This window comes from Numida meleagris, chromosome 4, assembly GCF_002078875.1.
Source record: "Numida meleagris isolate 19003 breed g44 Domestic line chromosome 4, NumMel1.0, whole genome shotgun sequence".
Lineage (NCBI taxonomy): Eukaryota > Metazoa > Chordata > Aves > Galliformes > Numididae > Numida > Numida meleagris.
Genome location: NC_034412.1, coordinates 95,841,721 through 95,860,212, shown reverse-complemented (window position 1 = coordinate 95,860,212; position 18,492 = coordinate 95,841,721). Strand labels below are relative to the sequence as shown.

The following is an 18,492-nucleotide window of genomic DNA, read 5'->3' as shown; positions in this document are numbered from 1 at the left end:
GTCACAGCCACCAGCCCACCGACTGCTCAGAGCTGCGGGCGGGTGTGCACACAACTTTATTTTCCTTCTTTTCTTGTAGTAGGCCAACGCCTTTATCTACAGATCTCTTGATAATCCCTAAAGAGCAACGACATCTTTCCTTAAAAATAAAATAAATTAGTTTTGAGAAAGAGCAAAACTGACCCAACAGATGAGCTACATAACAAACGCTGGAGTCAACCTAGAAAATAAGGCAAGTGTGGGCATCCTCCAGGCATTTTGGGGTAGGTCTGCAGAACTTGCAGCCATCCAGCAAGATGGAACACCCCCAGGGCAGGTGTAGCTGCAAAAATCATCATTTCCATCCCCGAACCTGCCATATGCACCTTTCCCACTGCCTCTGAAATGCCTGAAAAAGGAGTTATTCTTGGACGGGAGTGGGAAAAAATGAAATTCCATCTGCTCCCAGCAGATTTGTAGCAGCAAAAACAAAGGCAATGGCTCAACACTGCCTATGCAAAGTTTTGAAATAACCTCTCACTTCACTGCCAAACTGAGCATGGTATAAAGGCCACTTCTCAACTAAACATCTCTGGGAAAAATAAAAAAATCTTACGTCACTATTTAGGATTTAGTTATCACAAATTCCTTCCTCATTCTGGCAACACCTATAAGAAAAGCACGTTCACACTAATGAGAAATCCTGCACAAAATGCTGCTCTGTTGACTCTGTTCCTCTTATTGTTAAGATAAACAGGAATGCTTTTGCCTTGTCCCAGCTTCCCAATGAGCTCCCTGCGTTCCCATTTTGTTACCTCTATCCATCACCAAGATGTCCCAAAACATAATTTGAAAGAGTAATACTACAAGCACCCTTACGCCCTCTAAGAAAAAGCTCCCTCCTGCTTTCAAATTACCAAGAAATAAGCCACAAGACTTCCAATTATTCCTTCCTGATTGGGGAAAGAGAAGCACTTCTACGCAGTCCTCTGGAGTAGGAGGCGGAACCCACTCTGACATCGAGTGCTGAACCCCAGCAGTTCCAACAATTAAAGGTGAATGGTATCAATGCATCATAAGGTCAGTAATTTCCTCTTGTCTGATGCACTTCAAATTAATCTGCCAGAGCTCATTTATAGAAAAAGGGATAAGGAGTGAAGCAATCATAGTAATAAATTTCTCCTTGACACGTAATACAAAGATACAGGTCACTGGAGGCACACGTCTTCTGGAGCCATTTAGTTCTTCCACTACTTACACCAGGGGAGGTTCGGGTTGGATATTAGGATAGAATTCTGCTCCAAAAGAGTGGTCAGGCACTGGCACGGGCTGCCCAGGGAGGTGGTGGAGTCACTGTCCCCGGAGGTCTTCAAGACCGTGGAGATGTGGCACTGAGAGACTTGGTTAGTGAGCATGGAGGGATGGGTTGGGCTCGGTCATCTTAGAGGTCTTTTCCAACCTTAATGATTCAATGATAAAATTACCTATGCAAAGTATAAATAGGAAGTCGCATGGCTGGTGTCTTCTAATTTAAAGGCAGGTAGATGCATTTAGTACACTTGATACTTGCATCCACTGCTGACATGATGGAGGTGTTTCACAGGGGACTCTACAAACTTACCCATGATCTGCAAGACTCACTTGCAATGGTTTCTAATTGCCCAGAAAAAAAAAATTAAAATAATAATAAGAGGATATACAGTGTTTTCTCTGCAATTTTCAAATTTGCATGTCCCATATCCAAGCCCTTCTAGCATCAGGACTGCAGGGGCTCCCCCAGGTGCAGTTCCCTTGGCACAGGTCACCTCACAGTGCTCTTGCACTACAGTGCACAGAGCCGCAAGCTGTCCCTGGAGAACAAAAAGCAAAGGTGATTCCCAGGAAAGCAGCCAGGAAGGTGATGCCCAACTCTCCAGGCTGTCACCCCGAGCTCAGGGACAAAGGAGAGCTGTCACTGCATGCTGCAACGTGACTCAAAGTTGAGGCAGGACAAGGATGGAGACCCAAATGTTTTCCCCTTCATCCCGCCTTCAGAAACAGATGCTTTCTTGCCTGCCAAGAGCTCTGCAGCACTATTTTGAGCTTCTCGTGTCTCATTATTTAATTTATTTATTTAAGTCTGATATAGGAGAAGGGAGACAAAACTTGCTCAAAGCAAGTTTCATTTAGATTAAGCCAGGCTGTTCATACCGGCTTGTCGTCAAGTTGTTCCCCTAATTACAATCCCTATTTTAGAGAAAGTGGAAATACTCCAATTCTCCAGCTGCTCTGCTTAGGGGTTGAGCTTCCCACCTCCAGCTTAACAAGCAGAGTTCCAAGCAGCCAACGAGTCTCACACCAGGAGATGGCATTCCCCAGGACTGAACTCTTTGCTGTAAGATTAAAGCACACCAGCCACTCCCCAGTAGTTAAATATTACAGGTGAGAAAGCAGCAGCTGCCCCAGGTACAGCACAGCACGCCTTGCCTCTGCCACTGGTTTCAAACGGGGGTTAATGGGCAATAACACAGAGATCAGCAGCATTTAAACACTCACTATCAATCACATAACAAATCACGTCATTATTTTTTATTTTCCTTCCTCGTCAGTGACCGGCCAGAAGGGCAGGTGTTCCAAAGAAGGAAAGAAGATTGATAAATAATGAACACACAGCATTCTGAAGAGCTGGGACATGAATTTAAAAGTTTAATTTGAACCTCTATTTCCTGCTACGTGCGACGAACAGTTTTAATGTCAAATCCAAAAGCGTTTCATGGACAGCAAACACACAAAATCCTGGAGAGCAGACAGGGCCGAAGGCAGTCATGACACTTGCCCATCCAGACCTTTCTCAATGGCACCTTTCAGCATTAGGGAGGAATCACAGAATTATTAATGTTGGAAAAATTATTAAGGTTGGAAAAGATCCCTACGTCCAACCCCAACCATGCTCATGTCCCTTAGTGCCACACCTCCACGGTTCTTGTACACCTTCTCTGGACATGCTCCATGACCTCAATGTCCATCTTGTAGTGAGGGGCCCAACACAGAACGTAGCTCTCAAGGTGCAGCCTCACCAGTGCCAGTACAGAGGGATGATCCCCTCCTGCTCCTGCTGGCTGCACTACTGCTGACACAAGCCAGGATGCTCTTGGCCTTCTTAGCCACCTGGGCACACTGCTGGCTCATGTTCATCTGTCAGCTAACACCACGAGATTCTTTCCTCCCCCCGAGCAGCTCTGCATCACTCTGCCCCAAGCCTGTAGCACCGCATGGGGTTGTTGTGACAGAAGGGCAGGACCCAACACTTGTCTCGCTGAAGTTCATCCTGTTGGCCTCAGCCCAGCGATCAGCCTGTCCAAGTCCCTCGGGAGGAAATGAGATATTTTTAGGGAGCTTGTACAAAACGTGAGTTAAATGTACCACTGCTTGCTCTTGCTCCTGAACCCAAATGAATTTAGATGCTATTTGCACAGCCACTTTCCTACCTCGATAAGGCAAAGGACTTCATACTGTTAATGCAGGCTGGCACCATAATCAATAAGCAATTCACACATGGAGAGCAGGTAGTAAAAGCCACAGATAATTCATTTATTACACGCTTGGCTCAGAGCTGCCTCCTGCCTAAGATCCACATGGGTCCACCGTGAACTGCGAACCAGGCGTATTCCCAGGGCTCTTCACTCTCGCTGCTCTGGAGACAGAATTATTTCCATGTGAGCAGCGCTGTGACTTGTCAACAAGCAGATACTGCTCTGCCAAACAAGCCCTGAGACTCCAAGACCTTGTCCTGCCTCTAATTTGCTGCACAGAACTTGGGAGCTTGCTCACTTCAGACGTGTTTTCACATTGACCAAACACAGGTGCACTGTCGAGATGAGTGTTTTATTTATAAAAGTCTCAAGGCGGGGAAGTCAACTGAACCCCAGAAGTTCAGAACTTTATCAAAGTGGGAATCTGAGGTAGGAACAGCGTTTACTTCAGGCCCTGGAAAGAACACCCCACTCGCTCTGCTGTCATGCCAACGGGTGCTGAGTGACAGCACATACACATCACTTGCCTTTCATTATTTCCATTCGAGGCTGTTGCTCTGTAGTAAGAGAGCTAGAATCATAACACGAAACCATTTTTCCATTTGGGAAAATACTGACATGCGAACAGTTAGAAAATAATATACGTTGGGGATTGCTTCACCGCAAAAAAAATGTCCTTTGCTCCATTTTTCCAAATCACAAGACGAGCACTACATGCTCAGCACAGCCCCTAAAATAAGGGCAGAGCAGCTCTTTTCAGTAAAGGGGTTAAAAAAAAAAAAAAAGGAAACCACTTGTCATCAGAGCATACGTGCATAGGAGACTCTCACGGTGCTTTAAGCAATATTCTCATTTTCCCCTCCCTCTGCTGCCTTTTGATTTTACTTTGTCTTACGACTAGCTTCACGCTGACAAATAACAATTCGAAGACCAATTACTGTTTCTGGGTCTTTTTTTTTTTTTTGGATAAGTTAGAATCACAGAACCATTAAGGTTGGAGAAGACCACTGAGATCATCAAGTCCAACCATCAACCCATCACTGCCACACCCGCCAAACCATGTCCTAAGTTCATCCAAATAGAAATTTTCAGACTCCACACAGTGCTATTCCGCAGCCTGAAGACTCACCTAACATCACTTTCTATGAGCAGCTCTTCACTCTTGAAATTTTTTTAAAACTGCCCTTGAAAAATTACGAGCATGCTTGCCCAAGGGCAAACTTTGGTTATGCTTAGGTGAAGAAGAGATTTTAAAAGCGAATTAACGAGAGAGAGAATACAACAAAACTTCACAACCAAAGCAGTAAGACAAAAGAGGAGCCATGAAAAAGCCAGAAAATTTTATTTGAACCAGTGAACGTGAATCTCGTCGCTACAAATAATCGAGACAACTTACAACACAGCCTATTTTAGGGGAAACACAATCCAAATGTTATGACTAGGACTCCTACATACTCCCTCAGCACAAATAAGTAATACGATATGTGTGCAGACGCGCCGCATTCTCGTCTCCAGAGACCACGATGAGCTCTGCGACCTCACTTTGGGGCTTTGGGAAAGGGCTCTTGCATTCCCCAGAACAGGATATGGAGAAGGCTCTCAATTATCAGCTGCAGACTGAGACAGGCTCAGTCAGCTTCGGAAGGCTCAGTCTTCAAGGGCTACAGAGCACTTGGCTGTGCTGAATCAATTAACCAGTTCATAAATCAATCCCGGAATTCCATCCCACTTTAATTCACTCGGAAAGGGAAACGTGCTCTACACTGCTCAACTGAATCTTCATTGAAAAAAAACCAAAACAACAAAGAAATCAAGGTACAAACCACATCTGTTCCTCTCCAGTCATGGGCATGCATGGGGTTTTCCTTGCCCTGCTTTCAGCCTTGCTGTAATTTGCTGCCACAAGTTTGCTGGCGATACCACCGGCATGCAAAGACAGCAGAGAAGCGTGCTGTGCTCCCTTGGGCTCCATCTGCAGCTGCTGAGCTCCTGGAGAAATATTTCTGAGGATGACCTGAAATAAGGTTGCATCAGCGTATTGACATCATCTATTTTGAGCCACCTAAAATTCCTGGTGCCTGTGTTAGTGTGGTCGTCTCTCAAACTGCCCATGGGTAGCGTTCCCCCAAAGGCAGCTCCCAGCAGCGCTTCAGTTGTATTTTCAGATCGGAAACATGGTTTAATTTCATAATGCTTCAAATGGAAAGCTTTGGTTTAGCTTCTTGTATGTGGAAGGGAATGCCTGAAACAGTCTCAGTGTCAGGAAATGTGTCTTGTGGTCATTTTACTCTACAGAGAGACTTTTGCTCACAAGATTAGGACAAGAAGGTATTTGACATTTTATAAATACAAATATATAGAATCTATTTTGGAACTCACATCACTGACCTGATCCGTTGCTTAACCAGGACATTACACACTCAAGGAACATGAATTATTATTATTATTGAGTCCACACCTAGGCAACTGCAGTACACTGCATAAGACAGGTGAAAATCACAGAATCATTCAGGCTGGAAAAGCCCTCTAGGATCACCAAGCCCAACCCATCCCACCATGCCCACTGACCACGTCCCTCAGTGCCACATCTCCCCTCTTCTTGGGCACCTCCAGGGACAGTGACTCCACCACTCCCTGGGCAGCCTATTCCAATGCATCACCACTCTTTCAGAGAAGAAGCGTTTCCCAATATCCAGCCTGAAGATAACTGCCAATAACAGAAGACATTAGAAAGTTGCAACTCCTCCTATTCTCAGCCTACGCAGCTGTTACAGCAAAACAAGACTAATTACGGCCACATTTCTCCAGATTTTGTTTTTTTAAGACTTTTCCTAAATATTCAAGAGCTAACAACACGTCTGGCCAAGAGAAAAGGCTGATACAAAGCTTTTCTTTGCTATCAAATGATTTCTACTCCAAGTCATTAGCAGAAAGGAGAGCCTCTGTCGACCTGCCAGAGGGTCACCACATGTATATATGTTACAACCCCATTAAAATCATAGCTATCAATTTTTTTTTTATTTAACTGGAGATTTAAGTAAAAGCAACTTGTGCCACGTCCCAGCCTCAACCTGCTGTAAATCCTCAGCCCAGCAACAGCTCAGACTCCCACAGGGGTTCCAGCACTCTCTGTTTATTAGATACAGCACCTTTACATGTGTAAATTAGCACATCAAAATTCTCCCCGTCGCTTGCTAGCCTCGAAATGAGTAGCTTTTCTTCTTCAGATGTGACACAGATACCACAGAAACCATTCGCAGCAGTGCATTTCCTCCAGTATTGACGGCAAGTGGCCTTCATCCGGCTACCCCTAATTTTTCTGTGCAGATTTGTTGCTTCTGGCCACGCCATTTGTAAAGCTGCTGTGCTACAAGACACCACAGGAATAAGCAATGTCAGTGCTGTAGTCCCAGGAGGCAGAGGGATGTAACCAGCCTGAGCTCACAGCTCCAGAGAGGGGATGCCAAGAAGCCCAGCTAAGAGAAGTCCGCGCTTCTGCAGATTTCTGATGCCCATAACTCCACTGTAAGGTTAAAGCAGCATGGAATGTATAAAATTAGAGGTCAAACAGAAATCACAGCATCAAAAAGGTTGGAAAAGACCTTTAAGATCATCGAGCACAACCAACAGCCCATTCCCACTATGTCCACCATGTACTTCAATACACAAAGGGCAAACCCACCCTTTCTGAGAGCTGACTTCTGCTGTTCTCCAGCCACAATAGAAGAGAAACATCTCTTTTCCAGGTAATGTTACAGATTTAGGGTCTTTGGAGAGTAGGGGGATGTTCCCTACCATCTCCAAGCTGCAGTGGGTCTGTAAGACAACAGGCAGAGCGCCCTGCCCTGCTCCTCACTGCATGTAAAGAAAAGCTCAAATCCTTTGTCTGGAGATCAGAACCACAGCCCCTTCCTGGAAGGCTGCACAATGCCTGCACCAAAGGCTGACGGGATGGGGAAGAATGCAGAGGTTACAAGATGTGAACAGGAAAAATATTTGGATCCCAGCAGCTGCAAACCACGAGTCTCATGACACAGCCTATGTTTTTAGCCCAATAGCTACGCTGTTTTCCACGAATCATCAAGCTACAGGAAAAAAAAAAAAAAGGAAAAATCTCCCTCCCTCGGCCTCCTTGGGTGCCCCTCCAGCCCCATAGGACACTGCTTAATGGAGATATCAGGTCTGGGGGGTTCCTGCAGTATCTCCCCAATCCTGGTAAACCTTGTACTAACACTCAGCTCACTGCTCAAGGAGGCCAAGCACACATCTGCATAGGGTGAGACTCTCTACCTTCACGCCTGCACTCATGATAGAACCATAGAATCATTAAGGTTGGAAAAGAGCACTAAGATCACCAAGTCCAACCCCAACCCATCCCACCATGCCCACGTCCCTCAGTGCTGCATCTCCACCATTCCCAGACACCTCCAGGGACGGTGACTCCCACATGTTCCCGGGCAGCCTGTGCCAGTGCCAGACAGCTCCTCCTGACCAGAAATCATTCCTAACATCCAGCTTGAACCTCCCGTGGTGCAGCTCAAGGCCGTTACCTCTCATCCTAGTTGTTTCAGCCCTCCGTGCCTTGAGATGCTGAAAGACCGGCAGGTTTCAGGCAGTAAGAAAATGGATCATTTCTTCGACGGGGTATCTCATTTCACGCACGCTGCTCTCATACACACCCATCTTGTACCGAGAGCAGCAAACCTCAGGCACAAAAGATGCTCTGAAGCCTCGATCAGCTCTGATCAGATAACGCGATTTTCACACTGGGACTTTTTCCCTCTTTAAATCCCACGTGACAAATTCCTGCCAGCGCTGAATAGAGAAATTAACATCACATTTAAACTCCTTCACTTTTAACAAGCAATATCCTTTTCTTCGTAAGGCTCAGCGATGCTGATTTAGGCGTATTTATAGCAACGTTAACCACATTTCTTCTGTAGGGCAGCATAATTCCCTCAATAGGCAAAAGTTGAATACTACTTGCCATGCAAAACAGCCACTACAACGTGCTTTGAAGCCTTCACATTTCTGTGAAAATAACATCATCATCAGAACATCTTCTGAACCTATAAATAGCTCATCCTTGTGTCACAGATAGGGAAAGTACACCAAGAAGATTAGACGATGAGCTGTATTTCTGCTCTGTTGCTACAACTGTGTGGTCATTTGTTCTCAATTGCATCCTACTGATGCTCAAGCTACACCCTGCATGTTTTCTAAGCAAAGTAGATCAACTGATACGGTGGCACTTCGGGTTTTGGCAGAACTGCAGAGGAAATGAAACACCAACGTCAGCTGCAATAGAATCTCAGAATCCTTAGAGTTGGATGGGACCTCTGAAAGCCATCTAGACCAACTCCCCACCGTGAACACAGACACCACAGCCAGATCAAGCTGCCCACGGCCTGATCCAGCCTCACCTTGAAAGCCTCCATGGATGGGGCATCAGCTACATCTCTGGGCAACCTGTTCCAGTTCACCTCCGAGGGGACTCCCACAGCTCACAGAAAATGAAGGCTAAGCATCTTTGCATTGCATTCACGGTTAGCGGTGATGCAGGGCAGCCCACATTTTCACACCCATTTCCCATCTCCACTGCAGTTGAGTTCAGCACAGGGCTCACACACGGGACATGAGAACAGAAGCCAGCCCACTGAGGGCTCGATCTTACATAAATTTCATAAGAAATGGCTCACTCACTCTGTAATACCAACCAACGTGCTAAATTTGACTGGGACTTTATTCACTCTCTTTGCCTTTTCAGGACTGAAGTCCACTCGCCCCATTTTACCCTTCTGTAGGTGCTATTCATTGAATCGTTAAGGCTGGAAAAGACCACTAAGATCACCAAGTCCAACCTCAACCCATTCCATCACGTCTCACAGTACCACATCTCCTCAGTTCTTGGACACCTCCAGGGATGGTGACTCCCTCATGTCCCCGGGCAGCCCGTGCCAGTGGCTGACGACTCTTTCTGAGAAGAAATTATTCCTAGCATTCAACCTGAACCTCTCGAGGTGCAACTTAAGGCCGTGACCTCTTGTAATGGAAGCCCCTCCAGCTTTACTGGAGCTGTTAGAGAGGGTCCAGAGGAGGGCCCCAAAGACAACCAGAGGGCTGGAGAACCTCCCCTGTAAAGACAGGCTGAGGGAGCTGGGCTTGTTCAGCCTGGAGAAGAGAAGGCAGCGGGGTGACCTCACTGCAGCCTTCCAGTACCTAAAGGGAGCCCACAAAAAGGAGGGGAGTCAACTCTTTACAAAGGTAGATAATGGCAGGACTAGGGGAAATGGTTTTAAGTTGAAGGAGGGAAGATTTAGGTTGGATGTCAGAGGGAAGTTCTTTACCATGAGAGTGGTGAGGTGCTGGAACAGGCTGCCCAGAGAGGCTGTGGATGCCCCATCCCTGGAGGTGTTCAAGGCCAGGTTGGATGGGGCCCTGGGCAGCCTGGTCCAGTATTAGATATAGAGGTTGCTGCCCTGTGGCAGAGGGGTTGAAGCATGATGATCCTTGACATCCCTTCCAACTCAAGCCATTCTACAATTCTGTGATTTACCAGCTGGTCCCCACGTTCCCAATTTTCACCAAATCCCCATCCCTTCACGTCAAATACCAAACCTGTGTGCAAAGTGTGTTATGCCATTAGGGAATCGCACATATATCCACACCACACATGCATCTGAAGTCTTCAACAGTTCAGGCTACTGAGAACAGCAGCAAGCGATTCAAGAATTCACATTTTGACATTATTAAGTAATGAGGTTGGATTTTTGTCTGAATTTATACCATGAGTTCAAAATGTGTTAATAAAATATCAGCATATTCACTGGTAGGGAAAAAAAAAACACCAACGTAACAAAGCAACAACCATCAAAAAAAAAGCACCCAACAGTACCAGCAGCGTTAGAATGGACATTTTACAGAAACTGTGCATAGGGAAGAAGTCAAGTTCTGTTTTTGACTTTGAACTACTTCAACACCTCCTCAAAATGATTCATACTCCAGTAGTTGAACGGGGGCACATTTAAACACCCGTTGCCATTCCCGAAATGAAAAACAGCGACTCGAAAGGATCTCGGCAACCTGTGCTTGTGAGAAGCAGCCACCGACTGACCCACATTTAAAGATCTCCCTGTTAAGTGTTTGGATGCTATAAATCAATCAGCTAACAGAAGCGCACTAACAGATCGTCAGGCACGCAAGAACCAACTATAAATAAAGGCTTTGGGAAGTACAGAGTATATCTTGCACAACGAGAAACTTCGCTCCACACTTTTCAACAGAAAAAGCAAAACCACAAGTGACTGACCTCATCATTACGCCCCTTCCTTATCTCAGTTTGCAAGAAATAAGAATCACAACTGGGTAACAACAGCAGATATGGGAGATCCCGAGCACTGAGATGCTTCTAAAATTCACTCCGCACCCTCCGGCACGTGTTAATAGGTACCAACCTCATAAATTAATCATTAAACAGGAAGGTGCACAGCTTTTGACAGCAAACGTGCTGCACGGTGCTACCGAAAGGCTCTCACAAACCTGTCTTTGGAAAAGTTTATTTTAGAAAAGGCAAACACGTTCCTGATCGCAGCAAACAGTGAAATCCAAAACCTGCGCGCAGAGCGGACCTCGCTCGTAGATTTTCTCCAGATAAGGCAATCACATGCAAAGAACCCGGCGACAGCACCATCAGTGCAAGGCTGAGGGCTTCTGCAACGCTGTGAAAGGAAGGATATAACACTACGTGCACAAAGGAGCTGAAAAAAAACCCCAACACCGAGCGCAGCCATACCTTACATCAGCAGCAGCTCGCCAAAGCAGAACACGCTGCAGTGCCATGTTCTGTGGTAATGCTACGGAGGGGAAAAACAGCAGGGAGAAAAAACTACCACCACTTTCAAAGTGCCAGGACTGGTTACTCCTTCCACTTGACAATGAAACAGTCTTAAATCCAGCCTAAATTTTCTGAATGGGAGAAATTGTTCTCGCCTTCTGCATTTGAGTGTGTAAAAGGAGTTTATAGGAATGCTAATTTGTCTGTGCCGAGCTTCTTGTAGCAGACAAGCACCACCTCGAAGGCAGATATTAAATTTTCATGCAATACAAACACTGACTAATAAGAAGCTCTTCCAATGGGTGTTTCTCCTGCCTTCGCCATGCTTCTTGTGTGTCCTTTCAGAGCATAGAAGCTAGCAGACAAAAACCAAGGCTCCTGGAAAATGAGAGACAAAGAGAGAAGGCAAAGAATAGGGGAAGCGGGATTGTCACCGCTGCATTTGCACATCCTGCATGGCACCGAGCAGCAGTGCAAGTAATTCTCACCCTCAACGGACTGGGTAACACTCTCCACACCTACACAGAGCAACAACCCCGGTATGTACTTCTGGGACACTCATTAAGCACATCTGAGAGATGAGTGGGGTGTATGAGGCTACAAGCCTGCTGGAGAAAATCATCATCATCATCATCTTACATGCTGGAAAACCTCAGCTGGCACCACCCCCCTTCCATCAACTGAAACCTGCTTCTGCATTTGTAGGGAACTGAAAATTCCGACCCTGTTGACATGGCAGTTTTACTCAATCAAGCCACAGCTGGCACCAGACACGCTGACAAGATGCAGGGCACCCCAAAGTATTTCATCCCTTGTGGTCTAGCAACCAGCTGCCCTTCCTCAACAGGAACATCGCTCACGCCCTCAGTTACCATCCAAATTGCTCTCAGCACATTCACATGACTAAGGCTATGACCAGTCCCAACTTCTGAGTCCGCTTCCTTTGAAGCAGCCTTCTACAAACCCTCCGTTGTTCTGACACGCTAAATTTAGCTTATGGGGTTTTACATCGGGACTGCTCGGTGCGCAGCTCAGGTCCCTTTGCCATCCCTCACCATTTCACACCCAGGACGGGTCGCTTTCATTCTGAGAACCCCAAGGATTTAAGGTTCTAGAAGTCAAAATCACGCCCGCATCCTGTGCACGCAACACACCCACTGAAATCCCTCTGGCAACCTGAGCCTCCATTTGTCTGGAGAGATATCAAATAAACGTTTACTTTAAGCACAGGGAGGGAAGGACGTTAGCGGCGGCCTCAAATCCAAAGGAGCTCCATGAGGATGTGCCACAAACAAAGCAAGGGAACAAAAGGAGGAAGCAACGACCATACATCATCACTGCTCCAGCACTTCTCAGTGGCTTCGTGACTATTGGGTTCAAAGCCACGCACAACAGCAAACGATCGTCTCTTGTTCTGTGCTGTATTATCGATTATCAAGTTTTCCACTCTGCTTTCAAGACACTGCGGAGGTTACGTGGGCAGACTTCAGCGCTCGGCGATGCAAAAAACCAAGTCCTGGAATAAAATGGTTGTGCTCCTTCTTCTCAGGGCAAACTCCAGTCTGCAGCGGCTTTCTCCTCCTCCCAAACCACTTTTCCTTACCAAATTCTCCACGCCGTCTTTCGCCTTTTTACTGTATTTTTATTTTGCAAAGAAAACTTTGAGCGCAGAAAGGAAGCAGAGCTCCACCAGATCAAGGAGCTCATTCCAAGTGCCGCGCTTGGAACTTCAAACTGGAAAGAAGAAATCCTTGAAGGAAACTGACTGCTTATGAGAAGAGCACCCAAGGGGACTCAGAAATTAATGCAGAAATGCAGCAGTTTGGTCAGCAGCAGCATTTTCTCAATGGATAGCGGATTTTCAGCCTGGATCATCATCGATGCTGATGTTATGCACAGTAAGCTCAAGGTTTTAAATGTGATTGTTCACAGGCGCTGCAGAGAAACAAGCCAGGAAAGAGAAGAGCTGTCACACATTTACGTTAGCTGTAAATTGTTTAAGACGGTAACGAACACCCGGTCGGGCACGGGACTATTTTGGAGCCGCCACGAAATAAAAACCAGATTGTGAAATAATGGAAGGACCCAGAGCAGCGTCAGACTTCTGCAAAACTGACTCAGGTGGCGGGGTGACGTTCAGAGAGAGAAATGGGACAGAAATGCCCCGCGTGTGCTGGGCGCTAAGGAAATCCCCACAGGCGGGTGGGGGGCAGCTGGAATCGGGTGGCATAGGGCTGTGATGCTCTACCTGTGCCCGTCCCAGAGCTCTCAGTGCTCGGCAGCTGGCAAGCAGACACGGCTCCCATCGCTCCTGGGCTCAGCTGGGAGCTGTGATTCCAACAACCTGTGGTCCCACGGTGACAACGCCTGACGTGCACGAAGCAGAGAGGAGAGAGGCTGCAGCCCGCACCGCACTGCCCTTCTTCCAGCCTGTGTTTGCTGCTATTGCCTCCTTGGTACTTCACTCAGAAGTGAGCGTACTGCAAACGCCTCAAGAAAACCCGCGCATCGGTCAGATGTTTACGTTGGCCGGTCAGCAGAGTGTAAAAGCACTTGGGGATGTGAAAAATACAGCATGATTTCACACAGGAGTCTTTGTTCTCAGAACAACCGTAGTAAAATCTCAGCAGCACGGAAAAGAAAATCATTTCCAAGCGCAGTGATAAGAGAGAACGGGATTGGGATCAGGAACAAATGCAGCACCCAAATCTAATTGCAGCACTTAAAGTGATTTGATTCAAATTGCCAGCATCCTCTCATTTATTAAGCGGCTTTCTGACTTTCCTACGGCTCCGAGCTGCATCGGGTAGCTTTGTAAAGAAAGCAGCTCTGCGTACCAGCTTTTGACCAAAGTTCCCATTTGTTTAACGAGGGGAACCGTGACAGTTCTCCGCTAGCTTGCATCAGGTGATGATTTACCCCAAATCTTCCGCGGATAAAATTCGCTGTGATATTCTTTGGCCAAGGAAACTGCCTTACCGCAGACTCCTTCATAACATTCAATCAGCAGCCCGTAACTGCCTCCATTAAATTAATAAAAAGGCCATTTAAAAGATAACGCTCAGCTCTGGTATTTTCCTCCCCTTGTTCTGTTCCATCACTAAGAGCTGCTTTGTATTTTCCGTCTCCCACTCTGAAAACCAAACAAGTTTTACCAGGAAAGGAGAAGCGGCGCCTTCACGCGCAAAACCCAGTTTTCTGGAAACGTTTGCTACCTGATTATCAACTCCAAATACGATCTGTTCGTGCTTCCAACTAGAACCATACATTAGATTGCCCAGCAGTGGAGTCATTCACCCTGGAGGTGCTCAAGAAACGTGGAGATGTGGCCTTGAGGGACATGGCAATGGGAGTGGTGGGGATGCGCTGGGGGTCTTTGAGGTCTTTTCCAACCTTAATGGCTCTACAGAAACAATCTGCATGCAATTCTCTTTCCAGAAGGCAAGCACCTTGAATACAACCTCTAGTCAATGAAACCATATACGACAGCGTCACAGAGCCTGGGTTTTACCTCTTGAACAACAAGACTTCACATAGCTTTATGTGAAACCACCTTCTGGGCTTTGCCTTTGACAAACTCAGGTGACTGCTTCCTCATTCTGACGAGGGACATCTAAAGTCATTCAAAACCCAGTCTTACACGCACTCAAGTGCACCATGAATGATAGAATCAGCAAGTTGGAAACGACCTCTAAGATTACCCAAGTCCAACCCCACCATGCCCACTGACCGCATCCCTCAGTGCCACATCTCCATGGTTCTGGAACACCTCCAGAGTTGGTGATCCCACCACTCCTTGGGCAGCCTGTGCCAGCGCCTGATGGCTCTTTTAGAAAAGAAATGTCTCCTAATATCCAACCTGACCCTCCCCTGGCACACCTTGGGGCCATCACCTCTCATCCTATCACTGTTACCAGGGAGAAGAGGCCGATCCCACCTCGCTCCAACCTCCTTTTAGGGCTGTTACAGAGAGCGACGAGGTCTCCCCTGAGCCTCCTCCAGCTACAAACTACCGCCAAGACAACCACATGCAGGTGTTTTTCTCCCACATCACTTTCCTTTTCAGAAGTCACAGCACGCTGCACACCCTCAGAAGGAACAGAAACACATCCCCAGTGCTGCACTGCAAGCAATCTCCCCTTTTCAGGGTTTAAGGAAGTCCACTCTTGAATCACTAGCTTTATTTCTAACCACACTGCAACTACAAAGACTTTCTCTCAGTGTCGGGTGTCAGTGGGCTGCAGCATGAAGCCATGAGGTTCCAGCTGCTAACACAGGGAGAAGTGAGGGTGAAGCACAGGTTGTGTCATGACAGCTCTGGTGTGCAACATAAACCAGCCAAGACCCCAGATACAGTCATCACCAACGTCTACATAAAGAACAGAGCGATTAACACGCCGAGTTTAATTACACTTCGCAGTCACGTAGATAAGCATGTGGAATATACCACGCTCGCAAAGTAATTTTCACCTGCCCTCCTACTTCCTACCCGCAGCATCTAATAAGCAAATCTTTTAAAGCCAAGATCTCGACAACCACAAAAATAATTAAAAATGAAAGAAAAGCTGCAATGCCTTTTCTGACGGAGGAAGGGGTAAGCTGAGGGCACGCGAATGGTGGCTGCAAAGCTCTGAGCACTGCTGGAAAACACTTGCTGGCTCCTTTCTCAGGGCTCAAAGTCTAAAAACATTACGAGGAACCTCGATTCACAAACCAGCACGCAAGCAGGTAAATGAAACAGATGGAGAGAAGAACACGGGTTGATGTTTTCAGTCGAAATTTTACTCTGGGATTCGTGTGAAGGAGGAACAAGGAGCTTCACCAAAACAGACAAAAGCAGTTTGCAGCGCACGTCTACCAGCTCCTCTGTTACTCAGCAGCACTTTATGTCGCTCTGCCTCGATTCAGATTTGGTCCCCTTCAACTCACAAACATCCTAAAGTGCTCGAGGAAGGTACGGCGTAAGTAGCTATTTCAAAAAGCTCTCTAGATGAGAAGAAAATACTAATCATGATGCCGGCTACCAACATTCAAAAGGAAGCTTTCAGCTTCCAGAGCCTGCTTGGAAAATCCCTTTACAATCAGCTGCATCGCACATCCATCCCATGTAAATAAAAATACAAATTAGGAAAAAAAAAAAAATTATATATATATCTGCATGAACCTCAACTTCTCAAGCATACAAAGTGTTTTAACTCGTGCACACAGCTCCTCTTCCCCAGCATTTACATTAAGCATCACAAGAGAGAGGATGGTGTTTTCCATAGGAGCTCCCCCAGAAGGCAGCGCTGCCCAGGATAACATTTTCATTTCCTTCTTCCCCAAGAATCAACCCCGCTGAGAATTCACCTAACGCATGCAGACACATGCTGGTAAAACCAGAGCAGGTAACCATCTTACAGATGCTCCTGCTGCAAGTAAGTGAAGCCAGGGTGCATTCCCAGTCTGTTTCCATATGGATTTCCAATCTGGCATGCTGTGGGACAGACACAACCCACTACAGCATCCCATCACCGCCAGAAATGGTCACAACACTGCTTGCCACGGGCTGTCCAGCACTGCACAACCCAGAGATCACCCTGCAGGCACTCCTCAGCACCGCACACACACACACGCGTGTGGTTTGAATGAGTGCAGGGTTGCTTTGCCAAGAACTGCTTTTCAGCCATTCTTCCCCCCAAAAATGCCCCAGCCCAGAGGCAAACCCTGCACACCGGCCCCAGTGATGGTCCAGCTCTGGCCTCATCCCCATGCAAACCCATCCATCACTGTCCTGTCCCTCCCTAAGAGTCAGCACTGCTCTTATCCACACTAAAAGCTCCATCTACCCCCGTGCCACCCCCCTCCTCCAGCCTTACACCTTCCTGCCCCACTGCAACACGCTGCCAGCTAGATCCTGCCCCTACCCCATGCATCTCCCACATATGCATCCAAGAGCAGCCCTCATTCACCCACAAACCCTCAGGCTTTTACTTTATACAACCCCAAGCCCCTGCCATGTTTTCTCCACCAGTCATCCCCACCCCTAACACAAAGCAAACCCAACCGCTCCCGATCCAGGGCTACCATCTCTCAGTTCTCCCTTTTTCCACACCCAGCCCTGCCCCTAGACCCACTCCTTCCCACTGCTCCCAGACCCAGCTGGGGACACCCAAGCCTCCAATATCCCCTTCCACCCCTGCCACCAACCCTATACCTACACCCCAGCCTGGGTCTGCCCCTCTTCCCCACCGCCCTCATGCATTCCACAAGCAACCTCAGAGGTTCATCGCCTTTGTGAACCCCCAGACGGGCTCCTCACACCCTGGCACCCTCCTCCGAGCCCCCAGATCTTCTCCTTGCAACTCAGAAACACTGAAATCTGCTTCTTACCCCCTATCACCCTTCTGCAAGCCCCCAGTTAGATTAGAACCCCCATCACCTGCTCCTTGCACCGTGGGAGCCCCCCAAACCCACTCCTCACACCCCATCATCCCTTTGGAAGCCCCCAGACGGGCTCCCAGCCCCTTGTCAACTCACCAATCTGCTCCTTGCGCCTTGTGAGACCCACACCCAGCCTTCAGACCCCCACGTGAACCCCCAAACAGGCTCCCCTCCCCTTCTGAGCCCCCACACTCGCTCCTCACACCACGGCACCTCCTCGTCAGTGCCCAGATGGGCTCTTTGTACCCTAGGAGCCCTCTAACCCCTCCTCACGCCCTGTCACTGCTTCGAGAGCCCCCAAACGGCCTCCCCACACCCCACCACCTCCCGATGAGCCCCCAAACGCGCTCCTTGCCCCTTTGCGAGCCCCCCAGGATCTGCTTCTCGCACCTTGGGAACCCCCAAACCCCGTTCTCACACCAAACCTCTTCCTCGCACCTTGCGAGACCCCCACGCGCTCTCCTCACAGCCCGGCACCGCCTCGCGAGCCTCCCAGAACCGCTCCCCCTCCTTCTCCGGGCCTCACCTGAAGCGTCCCCCGCAGTGCTGGCACTGGTCGCCCACCCAGCCGGGCTGGCACTCGCACTGCCCGCTGCCCGGTTGGCAACGCCCGCCGTTAGCGCACGGCTTGTCGCATTCCTTCGCCGCTCCCCCATCCTCCTCTTTCTCCTCGGCGGCAGCGGCGGCGGCGGGCCCGAGCCCCGGCACGGCGGGCAGAAGCAGAAGCAGCAACGCCAGCAGCAG

At 48.0% G+C, this 18,492-nt stretch overlaps 1 protein-coding gene across 1 annotated transcript in view; it reads right to left on the bottom strand.

Annotated features, from left to right (window-relative positions):
- Positions 1–18,492, bottom strand: part of ATRN (attractin) — a gene marked incomplete at its 5' end in the record, with an annotated part of 144,363 nt that extends 125,871 nt beyond the window's left edge. Inside the window, one exon of the mRNA XM_021395520.1 lies at positions 18,275–18,492. Within this exon, the coding sequence (XP_021251195.1) occupies positions 18,275–18,492 (218 nt within the window). The remainder of the gene's footprint in view (positions 1–18,274) is intronic.